Genomic DNA, 13,221 nt, shown 5'->3' with positions numbered 1-13,221 from the left:
CCCGCCCCCAACACGCTCTTGTGGGATGTTCCTTCCCCCCCAGCATCTCAGCGTTCACAAGATGTGCCTGGTACCTCGAGGTACCATGAAAAAATGCCATTTAAAGCTGTATCTGTGTCCGAATCGCTGATTCTCCGAATCAGAATTGAATCTTCAGATTCAGGTCAAACCAAAACTGGGACAGTAATCCGAATCAGCAAATTGAATCACTGTCCCCCAAATCGAGCCGAAATGAATACTGCCCACTTCACACACCCCTACAGTTCTGCACAGATCACACTCAAGAATTAAGATTTCATGAACAACACTGTATGTTCCATTTTCATGTGTGCACGCAATTAATTTGGACATCACAAAAATTTAAAAAAAAAGTTATACCAGTCATTTATGAAAGCCCGAAACCTAGGAAGAACAAATCCCAACAACTTGTTTAGTTCAGTAACCTAGCTGTGAAACCTAAAAGTGTGCGCATTAAACTGTCAACACTAAAACAGCAAAACAAAATAGAACTGGCACCATCTGAAATTCAAGTGTGAAGACTATATTTGGTATGAAAAAAAATAAAAGATCTACTAAGAAAAAAAAAAAAATCAGGTTGCCTGCAGCTGTTCTTTAATGGCATGCTGTACAAACCCATTCTCTGCAAGTCCTGTGAATTTACACACCAAAGCAATGATCCTTCATCAACTTTTGGTGTCTTACAAACCTTGGCAGGAGGGAGATTACAAGTAATACAACGTTTCACAGTGGTTAGAGACTTCATAACATACACAAACGTCAAACAAAAAACAGGGAAATCTGAACTTCACCGCCAACGTTTTACTTTGACCGGTTTGGCTTATGGTGAGAATTTACCTCTGAAAAAAAAAAATCTAAACTCACACTTGACAAGATGGCATCAAAATATTTCCTCAGTTGTCAGGGGTAGAGTTGCATTTTTCTCAACCGTGTAATGAAAATTAGGGTCCTTGTGATTTCTCTGGTCATATTGCACTGCTACAAAGGCCTTAGGTAAAAGTGATCCTATTTGTTTCCTGGTAGGCTGAATACTGTCATTTATACCAGTACACCCTTAAACTACTACAAAGACCAGTTATATCTGCCTCTACAATTAGATACATAAAACTTTCAACTCTAAGTCACCATAAATACCAGTAACAAGAACGGGATCATAAAACCAGCTTATCTGTATGTGGCATTTTTACCACAATAACCTCAACCAAATATTGACAATTCCTACAATAAGCAGCATCGGAATGTGTGAAATAATTGCATTAAAACTACAGGCATTGAAAACTATACTTTTTTTTCTTTTGATTCTTGATTGTTCCCCTCCCCTGAAGTTCCAACAAGTGAGCAAAAATCCCTTTATTTTCTTCAAAAGAATGAACCTTCCAAGCACCTCATCCTATAAATTGCAGAGCAAATTGCTTAAGACTTCTGTCCTCTGCAATTTGGCATATTTTAATCACAAAAGAGAAAAAAAGAAAAACAAAAAAGCCCCAAGCCATAAATTAATATGGGTTCATTATTTCTCAGAGTGTTTCTTTTCTCATTTGTAAGTATAATATTACTGTAACTCTGAGCAATTTTGAGAATTTCAACAACACTGATAAGGCTCTGTTTGCTCAGCTAAGAGAAAGTAAAATCCTGAGAAAGCGAGAATACCTTCCTTGCTCTGATGGGGAAAGAAAAGCAAAATTTTAATCCTGTAGATCTTAAGGGGGGAAAAAATATCACTCTACAGAAAACTAAACCAAAACGTGGTCTCAAAAGGAAATGCGAGCACGTTGTCTGTGTTTTAGAGTACTGCTGAAGTATATGAGCAAGATACTTCAACACTGCTTACTTCTGGAGAATGGCCAACTCAACAAGCTCTCCATGTCAGATGATTCAACTCCTCATACAAGCAATGCCTCTTTCCTGAAAAACATGGATTCTCTTCAGGGAATTATAAGAAAAAAAAAACAACTCTCGAGCAAGCCTCCTGAAGCTGCTGAAAACAATTTGTGGTTATATATTTTTTCCCAGATACCTCAACTCCTTGTTTTTCTGGCTCCTTTCAACTGCCTTTGAAAGCAATTTGTCATCTTTTGTACTTACCTGACACTAGAGAAATGCATAAGACCACAGGCAGCTGCTAATAAGCCTATTAAATAGTACAAATGTTACAAAATAAGATTAAGAAGAAATGACTTCGTACTGAAAGTAAAATTAGCTATCTGATACCAGGAGTCTTCAGCTATAAATAGGGCATAATTCTTACCTTTGTGCTTGGGTGCTATAGCTGTTATCATAGGAATCATAACTTTGCTCATCATAAGCAGTGCCATATCCATCATCATACTCCTGCAAGCATACAATAAAAAGATAATTTACAACACATTCTATAACCTGAAAGAAAAAATGATAAATACCAATACCACTATCCACTGATATCTAAATTTATGCAACAAAATGGTTTGAGGTTTTAATGGTATCCCTATTTTTACTCTTCTGGGTTATTAAACGCATTGTATTTTATGGTTACTTACCACAGAGAAACTGTGGTTCTTCAAAGGTCTACCTCTCTATATTAAGAGCTGAAGGACCCTTCCCCGCTCTGGCATCACAACATTTCAAGAGCCTTCTGAAAACCACTTCTACTTTGGAGCTTCTCTGGTACCAAACATTTGAACTTCAAACTATGGAAATGACCAAACAATCCTAAATACCTTAGTCTTTGCCACTACATTCACGACCACTCTAAGTGTCAGACAGTCCAGTAACAGAGCCAACACCCTTAAAAAACCATGGTTCTTTTATTAAGCAGGCATTTTACTTCTTTAAAATAGCCTCCAAATATTCTTGCTCGTTTGAGTCTAGTGAACAGCAAAACACTTTGGAAGGTAAGCTGGATTCTAATTAAACAAAGGATTGGAAAACTGTCCACCCAAAAGAAACATCAGATCTACACGATAAAAATCAAGAGAGCAGAGCCGCAGAGATAAATGGGGTGTGGGGTGGGGGGATAACAAAAGCTACATGTGTGATATAATCTTTCCCTGGTAAAGTGAATTCTAGGTCTGTACAGAACCGATGCTAGCTAACTTTCACCACAATACAATGTAAAACTTCATCCATCTTTAACAAGTACCAACTAAAAACTGCATTCCCTTTGCTTTGATGCCCCAGAGGTTAGGAATCGATAGCTTTCTAAAGGCTTATTCTATCTAAATAGCTCAAAGGCCTTACTTGGTTCTTAGGGTATCCAGTATAGTTTCCCCAAGAGAAAAAAATAAAGCTTTGAGAAGACACATAGGAGACGGATGATCTGATTATATGCAATCCAGATACCTCACTCAGTATAAAATTTGGAGTAAAGATAGAGAATAACTCATTCACTCTCCTATAGATGCAACTGCAGTTAAAATGCTACTGATAGAGATAAATGGAGCAAAGAAACCTTTCAAAAGACCTGAAAGCACACATTAATCCTGTCAACACAACGTTAAAGTTAGTAGTATAGGTTCTCTAATGGCTGGAAAACACCATATCCACAAGAGGAATTTGCTGATGATAGGAAGCTGAAAACCCATCCAGGAGATGATAAACTAAGGGTATAGGCAGAATACCAGGAAGGGCTAAATGCAATATTCCAAAAATCAATTAGGTGGGGATGGCACTTGGTGACCGAATATCTGATTCCCATAGACAGAACATTTTCTGAAGATAATGGTTCCAAACAAATGGCTTTCTAGACTGTAGCAGAATAATATTCTGTATCAGAAGTGGTCAAGCAAGATCCTTTCAGCTGAATAATGGATGAAAAGTGATTCTACACAAGTGGAACAGATGGCATATCTGATGAGGCATGTAGCAGTGGCAGGGTCCCAGGAGATCTAGGGGGATTCATGTACCCATACCATCTAGCTCGCACTAGAGCAGGCAGCATAATCTAAATCTGTTTTCCTGAAACTTTCTTGACTACCATTGATATTAGTGGAAAGGCATAAAAGGAATCCCTTGGCCGAGCCGAGTGGGACTGTGTCTATGACAGCATTTCCCTTTTACCTATGAAGCAGAAGCAAGGGTGCTTCACAGCACCGCTTGCTGTGAAGCAATCTATGACGAGATGGGCCTGATCCTCCAACAGCAGGTTCAGAGTCTCTTTCAAGGTCCACTTGAATTGTTCCTGCAAGACTGAGCAGTCTGCTAGATGCTCTCTTTCCTTGTCAGATGACATGGGCTGCCTTTAATGTGCTGAACACCAATCCCAGAGGGCAACTGCGTCCCGACAGTTACGGCAGACAAGAGCCTAACGATTTACTGATGCAGTATGCAGGCATCTGGTACCAACATGACCATTGACCAATGGCAGAAGAGACTTCAGAGCCACACTAATAGCTCTTCTGCAGAATATAAATAGTGTCTGATCTCCCCCAGATCCCACAGCATCAGCGGTCAGGTCCTGGTGACATGCTCCCAAACCCCAAAATATTTGCTTAATGTGATGAGCCAAAATACTAAGGAGAGAGGACTGAAATGAACTTTCTTCATTACACGATCAGGGGACTTTTTACTATTGGAGGGTCACAGTAAGTTTTGGAAAGCTAATAGAGAGATCTCACACCTGACCCAGAATAGGAAGGCAGGGAAAGAAAGAATAATCTTGAAAGAAAGAAAAGGGCAGCAGGCCAAGATAACATGCATCTCAGACCTCCTATGGCAAATCAAATAAGCCACAAAGTGGGACATGGTACAGGGGAGAGTATGGCTTTGTCTCTACAACAAGGAAGACCAAATGTGGGGTTAGTTCACCTTAATCTCTCTCCATCAAACAATAACCAACAAAACTTGGTTCAATATGCTTCTAGTATTATCATTTCTTACAGGCTATATTGTTATATCAATTTTGGCAGTCAGCAAAGAAATTACAAAAGGACTTAAGCGATACACTTTCCTTTCCAAGTTTCAACATTCGGTACTTTTCCATTGTGTGGCTTTCTTTTTTATTGGTAGCTTTACCACCTCTCTGGTTAATGATACCAGACTTATTTAATTTTCATAATCTTCTTAAGTAAATCAGCCACCAGTTCATTTATAATCCATTATTTAAATGTATCGACCTACTTTATCTTCACAACAAAGTAACAGGATAACCCATTCAACCAAAACAAAAGGAACAGATTCAAGGTAAACTATGAAGTCACATGCCCTCTCTTTCTCTGGTCTAATACATCCTTATTATATGAAGACAGGAAAATAATAATATACGCAGAATAGTAAAATACTCAAATCCAAACTTCTTCTCCCCCCACCCTGACAGATTCCCCTTAAAAAGAAACCAAACATGGCCAGTTTAAGTATGTTTTAAATTTTTCCTACAATTAAGTTTGGCATCTTATGTTGTTATTTTCTCTATATTTGGAAACTATTCAAATGCTGCATGTTTAATGCGACTTGGCCAGTGTTGCATGTAACCCTCTAGTTTAAATTTTAGATAAATCTCCATAATTTGAATACTTAGGGAAATTAGCCTGCAATTTATTTCTGAAATGAACTTGTAGTTCTCCAGAATGTCTTTTTTAACATTGTTTATAAAGCATCAATGGGCAGTACACATTTGGCCATCTAATAACCTGCATTATTCTAAAATATTGTAATCATTTAAATGAACATAAGTAACTAACTATTGTGCTAGATTACATAGTAGAAATCTGATGCTAGTTAACTATGCTAGTGAAGTATTTGTTTAAAGAGTTTCAGTGTATTACTTTTCCATTGTATAAAAATCTTTTTTTTTTTTCTTCTTTTTTTGTGTGGGGTGGGAAGGGAAGGGAAGGGAAAATTCCTCAGAACCAAAGATGAAGCCATTTTAAATTTTCCTTGTTCAAGTTGCAACATCCTCCTTTTAAACCAGGAAAGAAGATGCATGACTTCTACGGGGAAGCAATCCAACTCCAGAAATGAGTTACAAGTTTATTAGAGAAGCACCAGTTGCTTCCAACCTACCAAAGGTTAAGGACCAAGAAGAGGCTCGTCTTTTATCTTCTGCATGATAGCTCATTCTGTTGCCAGGAGTTTACCAGGCTAAGCTATATAAATTATTCTTCCCAGAATCATTTGTATAAAACAGAGAAGAATTTGAAGTGCGCTGCATACAATATACAAAATAATCCACATCTATAAATGATACAAATCACTTTACGAAATGAAGTGTATTTTGGATAACACTTGAACCATAAATTGGAAAGGGGCAGTTTTTAGATTTCCCTCTATAGGAATTATATATGGATTATTTTAGAATTCCTAGATGGGAAATCTTGTTTAAAGGGATTAGACAGTTTTCATATAAAATGTCTCTGAAACACGCTTACTATGCTTTTCCTCGCCTCACTGAGGCAGACTCCTTAGACAAGAAGAAAGATTTGTAACACTGGTGGACAGTTCTTGGAGGGTGAAGAGAGCCAAAAGGACGGGGCATAGTGGCATTACTAACAAGTGTCCCAGTGCAAAGTGTAGGAATTTGCAGTAGGATGAGGCAAATCAGCTAGGGTAGAAGCAAGAATATTCTTGGAAAGGCAAGAGCCCTGAAGGGCAGGAGCACCCATTGCCCTTAATGAAAGGATCTTATTATTTTAAGCTAGAGAGTACTTCAAGCCACTTTCAAACTATTAAGATTATAGGCCAGCATCTAAAGCCAACTGGAGTCCTATCACTATGAGTGCTTGCATACAGACTGTAGGTGCCTACTTAGAGAGCTCATATTTCTGTTTTTTCTGTACTGAACCTAACACACTCCTGGCAGGTGCGCAAGATTTTTCCCCCAACTGATTTATGAAAATGTGAAAAATGCTTTCTTTTCTGGTGTAAATCAGAAAGCCAAGAATGGATGATTGAGAAATAACACCGAGTTGTAGATGTATTAAAATAAATGAATCACCCCTGAGATCAAAAGACCATGATCTCAAGTCCTGTCTTCTTGCATAACCCTCTGAATTTATACCCACTTCCACAGGGTCACCTGCCAATTTAGTGAGTGACTCCATGTGTGGCAGTTTTAGACCTGCTGCAGACTCAATGCTCAGCATTGCCATCGAGGGATCTGCTAGAACTACCATGTTGCTGGTGGGAGTAGGGAACAACGAGGTTCAGAACTAGCCATTTCCAAGCCTCTTTGCTGGCCTAAACTCATTTTGAGCTGAACAGCATAAGCGTAGAGCTGAAAATGGCATTGTTGCCTACGGTGTTTGTCTAAAGACAGACACACGACTGGCGATTAGCACTGAGTGAATACAGGATTCTTCAGTCTAGAGACAGGCAAAAAAATTAGAAAGAAAAAGGTTCGGATTACAGTGAAATCTACTAATTTAGGATTTGCTAAAAAAGCCTTTTGATTTTACTGGGAATCAGAGCATGCGGGACAAGAAAGAAGACAGCCAGAGAAACACAAACATAATCAGTATCACAGTGCTTAGGGTCGGAAGGGACCTAAACAGATCATCAGGTCCGACCCCCTGCCCCGGGGAGAAACGGGTGCTGGGACTATATCACCCCAGCCAAATACCTGTCCAGCCTCCTCTTGAAGACCCCCAAGGTAGAAGACAGCACCACCTCCCTTGAGAGCCCATTCCAGAGCCTGGCAGCTCTAACTGTAAAGTAATGTCTCCTGATGTCCAGCTTGAACCTTCTCTCTAACAATTTGTGGCCATTATTCCTAGTATCCCCCGGTGGTGCGCAGGGGAACAGAGCTTCCCCCAATCCCTGCTGGTCCCCCCCAGTGAGTTTGTAAGCGGCCACTAGATCCCTTCTAAGCCTTCTCTTACGGAGGCTGAATAGGTTCAGGCCCTTTAACCTTTGTAGGGCCTGTCCTGCTGCCCCATGACCATGCGAGTGGCCCTCCTTTGGACCCTCTCAATGCTGGCTACATACCTCTTGAAGTGCGGCACCCAGAACTGGATGCAGTACTCCAACTGCGGCCTGACCAGTGCCGCATAGAGGGGGAGAATCACCTCCTTCGACCTGCTTGAGATGCATCTGTAGATGCACGACAAGGTGCGGTTTGCCTTACTGACCGCTTTCTTGCATTGGCAGCTCATGTTCATCCTGGAGTCAACAATGACTCCAAGATCCCTTTCTGCCACCGTGTTGACAAGGGTGTTCCCCAGCCTATAGGTGTATTGCTGGTTCTTTCTCCCTAGATGCACCACCTCGCACTTGTCTGCATTGAGCTACACCCTATTCTCATCTGCCCACCTCTGTAACCTGTCTAGATCTAGCTGGATTCTGTCCCTCCTCTCCAGCGTGCCCACCTCGCCCCACAACTTGGTGTCTTCAGCGAATTTGCACAGTGTGCTTTCCACCCCCACGTACAGATCGCTGATAAAGATGTTGAACAGTGCAGGACCCAGGACCGAGCCCTGGGGGACTCCACTGCCCACATCCCTCCAGGTCAAAAAGGACCTGTCTACCACCACTCTCTGGATGCGACCATCTAGCCAATTTGCCACCTATCTGACTGTGTAGGCATCAATCCCGCAGTCACCAAGTTTTTGTATGATTCACTTGCCTGTGTGTCTAGGACAAGGAGGCCATCTCTAAGTCCTTATACAGGAAACAGTTTTAAAAATATTATTAAAAAGTTGGTGCGTGTGTGTGTAACACTAGTTAAGGGCTCAGACTGGGATTACCCCATTTTTAAGTGGGGTACACATTCCTTTTCTTTTGGAATTATTCCCCATCTATCAAATGAAGAACAGTGAAACCAAGAACAAGCATTTCTATGACAGGTAAGAAAAAAATATTCCGTTTTAAAAATGTTTTACAAAAACTTAATGAAACCAATATTCACACACAAACTGCCTTCAGATAGGTAATGTGCTTTTTATAAAATGGGAACTGGTGAACATACAGATCTTTTTGAGAAGAAAAACAGCTCACTTATTTAGGCATCTGCACATGGACTGAGGGAACCAAATAATACATGCGACTTTAGCAATACCACATTCAGCATTAGATTGCATAGTTTCTAGATGCTAAGCTATGTATCGGAATCCATAGGCCTGAACCGAGTGCCTAGGTCCCCAATACAGCGCACAAGGTGAGGCAGGGATTTAACAGTGGAACCTGCAGAAGTCACGTGCTCAGAGAGGAGCCATGCACATCAGAGCCAGGAAGAAACACTAGGGACAGGTGAGTGTATCAAAGACTACAGCTCTCTGTAAAAGCTTAAATTCCTTGGTCTGCTTGGGATAAACCTGAACTTTCAGCATGCACACCAGGTCTTTGTCACAAAATTCAATTAAAATGGGTACAGCTGAGCCCTCCTCTTACCTAAGATCACTCATTCAAGACATTTGATTCCAAAGCTCAATTTCCTCTTCTACTTAAGGGGATTTGAACCCACTGTTTCCATATCCAAGAAGAGTGTTGCAAACTTTAAGGCAGGGGTTTTCAACCTTTTTTCTAAGCGTACCCCCAGGGGGGTGGGGGCGGCAAGCATCCAGACGTGGAGCAGGGGGGTGGCGAGTAGCAGAGCAGCAGCTGCCACGCAGCATCTGTGTGGCCCCAGCCTTGCTCCTGGGAGGCAGCAGCACGGGGTGGCGGTGGCTTCTTCCCTGTGTACCGTCTGGCACCTTTCAAAGTACCCCAGGGGTATGCGTACACCCGGTTGACAATCCCTGCCCTAAGAGGCAAGCTATTCTGGGAGGTGCTCTCAATCTTTCCAGTTCCTCTTTGCGTTTAATAATTACAAATATAATCAGACCATAGAAAGCAGTAACTATTCCATTAAACTGATAGGAGTGATTGGGAACATGTTTTCTTGACAGTCAAAAGGGCCTGGACCAAACGTTCTGCTGCTTTTCCCCACATCCACAAAAGTCGGCGCTACCAACTAATGGCCACTAATCAGCTAGACAAACGCTGCCCCTCCAACTTTGCCACCCTGTACAAATATACAGTTTGTTCATAACATGTTTCAGTTTTGCAATCCATACACCACATAATAGCTTATGGCCTGGAAGATGTAGGTTCAAATCTCTTCATGCAAAAGAAGAAATGGAACCCAGGATTTTTTTTTTTTTTTTTAAATCGAAGGAAGATCTGATTTATTGAGTCATTTGGGAAAGTTGGGCAAAGGACTTGTCACCCCTCTTTCAGTTATGTTCTGTGTGGACCTAGTCTGATAGATGCAGCATAAGACTCCCTACTGTACTGTGGTCTACAGGTGAGAGACTAACTGCTCCTCTGCCTAAGAACCCTAACATAGCGTATATGTGAACTAGACTACCAGGCAGCTCACCACAATCAACAACCAAGTGCTTCTGGGAATGTCCATAACAAGCTGCTAGATGCCTGGATTCTGTCCCACATGTTCCTAGGACCAGACATCAAGGGTTTTGAGGATCTGATTTTGGACTTAAGTGCCTACTTCCCTCTGTAGATCAGGTCTTAGATCAAAGGTTACACTCTTCCCCCCCCCCCCCCTTTTTTTTTTTTTTTTTAATAAAGGAAATCTATCTTGGGCCATAATTTTAAAATTGTTCAGAGGATTCAAAAAGTACTACATTTAGAAATGATCCCTAGGCTTCTTACTAGTATGCACTCTATCTCAATTACATTTCCTATTATGGAAAGAAATCTAATTGAAGTATCTTAGAGATTAGTTAACTGTCAGAAATTATCAAGTAGTCACTGCACTGGGAAAAATATGCCATCAAGACAACCCTCATCTGAACGTTAACACAAAAATATCAATAAAATATCCAGGCACATAATTAAAGTTCTGTCACTAATTTTTAGATTGGAAGGAACACTTAGAACCAATAATTGCTTTTCAAAGTGGTCTCAAAAAAGGTCTAACAATTACACTATAATTACCACATATTTTGACTGTGCCTTGCTAAATCGTTAACTTTCTACACTTTACAGCGCAGAAATTCCCTACCCACTTTTACACTGCAGTCTTCAAATGTGAGTTAAAGTCTGACCTTTAATTAATGCTTGCCAAAAAATAAGATGTCATGTTGGAAACTTATCATGTCCATTGCAACAAACCTTAGCAGAGTTTAGAACAATGACTTGTCATGGAATTAATATGTAAAGTCTTTACAGTTTTTGAAGTAAGCCGTTTTAAAAACTATTCTCAAAACAGTCACATGTAGGTAGAATCCCCTTAGTGATGATAACTGGGAATAAACTTAGAAAAATCTTGGTATGTTGTGGAAAGAACAGGGTGTAAACCATCAACTCTCAATTGGAAAGGTAACTTATGGTGTACATACAAGTTCACATCTACATCCAGAACAGGCATCATCTCAGAAACAGCCAGACTGCAAAAAAAGCAGTGAAACTGTTGGCGTGTTCCCACTCCATATCTATTGTGCTTTTCCGAAAAGTATTAACACTCATATACTGATAAACCATTCTTATTATAATGGAATAAAAACAGTTGCTTGATTTTTTTTCTTGGTATCTGTCTACTGGTTTGACCCAGCATTCAACCAAATAGCCTCTTCTTTCGTAAATAAAAGGAAATTTGAAAGACTTAATTGGCCAAGTAAAGAAACTGTGATTAATTAAATGTTGGAATATCTTATAGAGTCTTCTGCCAAGCTCCAATAATAAAACCATGAACAGAAGAGGATTTGATTGTATATACACTAAGTTCCACTGACTGCTTTAGTGTCATCCTGTATCTCCTTAAAGTGAAAGACTTAAGCAGTTGTCAGCCATCTGTAAGACAGATACTTCAATAAATTAATGGAACAGTTGAAACTTTGGCTGCAACTGTGCACTGTGCTAAAAACTTGGACCACAGCAGCTGTGGTCTACATCTCCACCAAGTAAGCTAATGCAGCTCATTGACCAAACCAATACAACTTTGATTTAAAAAAAAAAAACCAAACTACAAACACAGTAGTAAATTCCAGCATAACTGATTGTTATGTCTATCAACCAGTTGCATATCCAGTGCACTTTGAGTCAAGGTCAAGTGTCCTTCCAAATTCAATGACTCACAGAGTTAGTGTGGTTAAGGCACATAACCAGCACCTTTTGTAGCCAAAAGCACACTGGGCATCTACACACATGACAAGTCTGCTCAGATGCTCTGGAAATCCAGGGCATTGGAGCAGTCTCGATTAATTGAGTCTGTGCGGGAGCACATAAATTGACAGGCCCGGTGCTGTGTTGGATCCAGGTGTAAGTGGCACAGCAAGCATCAGCATTGAGAAAATGCCAGGCAGTGAGCTTCAAACTAAAACTCATTTGATGTGCTTTAGTTCAAAGCCCACTGCCCGCCATTTTCTCAGCAGTGATGTGTGCTGTGCCACTTATACACCTGCATCTGATGCAGCACCAAGCACTTATAATTAGCATGGCTTGCTAATTAAAACTGCCATGTGTTGCATCGGAACCACACATAAAAATGCCCACTAAGTCCAACAGTCTGGCTGCCAAGCCTGAATATTGTGGCTCCCATTTACAGCTAGTTTGACTAGGGGCAACCATTTGGCACAAATCTGGAGGCGCTTCAATTCATGCCTTTCAACGTACAGAAAGATACCTTCATCACTCTCTTACCATACCCTCCATTTAAGCTTACCTATCCTTTACAGCCACGTTGTGTGAACAAACAGCCCCATTCTAATATTATAAAACCCTGTCTGTCCATAACGCTTTATTTGCACTCTGACTGGCTGTCTTGGCAGCCAATCACAATGCTTACTGAAACAACCAATGGGAGTGCTCTGCACAGACAGATGCACCACTATGACAGTCAGAACCAGGGGGGGGCGGGCAGGGCACCAGGCCAGCAGCACTGGCCTTGCCCCCCAGCCCTGCTCCTTGGAGGCAGAGGGAGACGGAGGGGAGGGGAATGGCTGGATGCACAGGGGCTTGAGCAGGTGGGTGAGGCCAGTGAGGGACTCGAGCCCCGCCCCCCCCGCCCCCCAATCCCTTTTGTCATGGGGCTACCACCCCACTGTCAAGATGGCAGGGACAGAGCTCGGGGTGGGGGGGTAAGGCCACCAGTGCTCTGGAGGCAGCAGCACAGGGTGCTGGCAGCACAGCCGTGGCCTCACCCCCTGGCTCCGGCATCACAGCCACCAGGCCCCGTCAAAAGCCAGCAGTGAGGGGGAGGCAGCAGGGAGGAGGGAAGTAGGAAGGGGAGGTGAGGGGGCACACAGTAGCAGTGTGCCGTTGTCACCATCAGGCCCCGAGAGCAGCCAGAAGGGA

General features: G+C 41.5%; 1 protein-coding gene across 3 annotated transcripts in view; it reads right to left on the bottom strand.

Annotated features, from left to right (window-relative positions):
• Positions 1 to 13,221, bottom strand: part of KHDRBS3 (KH RNA binding domain containing, signal transduction associated 3) — a 103,143-nt gene that overhangs the window by 39,935 nt on the left and 49,987 nt on the right. For all 3 annotated transcript variants that reach the window (XR_001359180.2, XM_014527248.2, XM_014527249.2), the window contains one exon: positions 2,267 to 2,349. Coding sequence is in view for 2 of the 3 variants with exons in the window: in XM_014527248.2 (XP_014382734.1) it covers positions 2,267 to 2,349 (83 nt within the window). In the remaining variant the exon portion in view is untranslated. The remainder of the gene's footprint in view (positions 1 to 2,266; positions 2,350 to 13,221) is intronic.

This window comes from Alligator sinensis, unplaced genomic scaffold (assembly GCF_000455745.1).
Source record: "Alligator sinensis unplaced genomic scaffold, ASM45574v1 scaffold1593_1, whole genome shotgun sequence".
Classification (NCBI taxonomy): domain Eukaryota; kingdom Metazoa; phylum Chordata; order Crocodylia; family Alligatoridae; genus Alligator; species Alligator sinensis.
The sequence above is the reverse complement of the archived record's forward strand: the minus strand, read 5'-3'. Positions and strand labels throughout refer to the sequence as shown.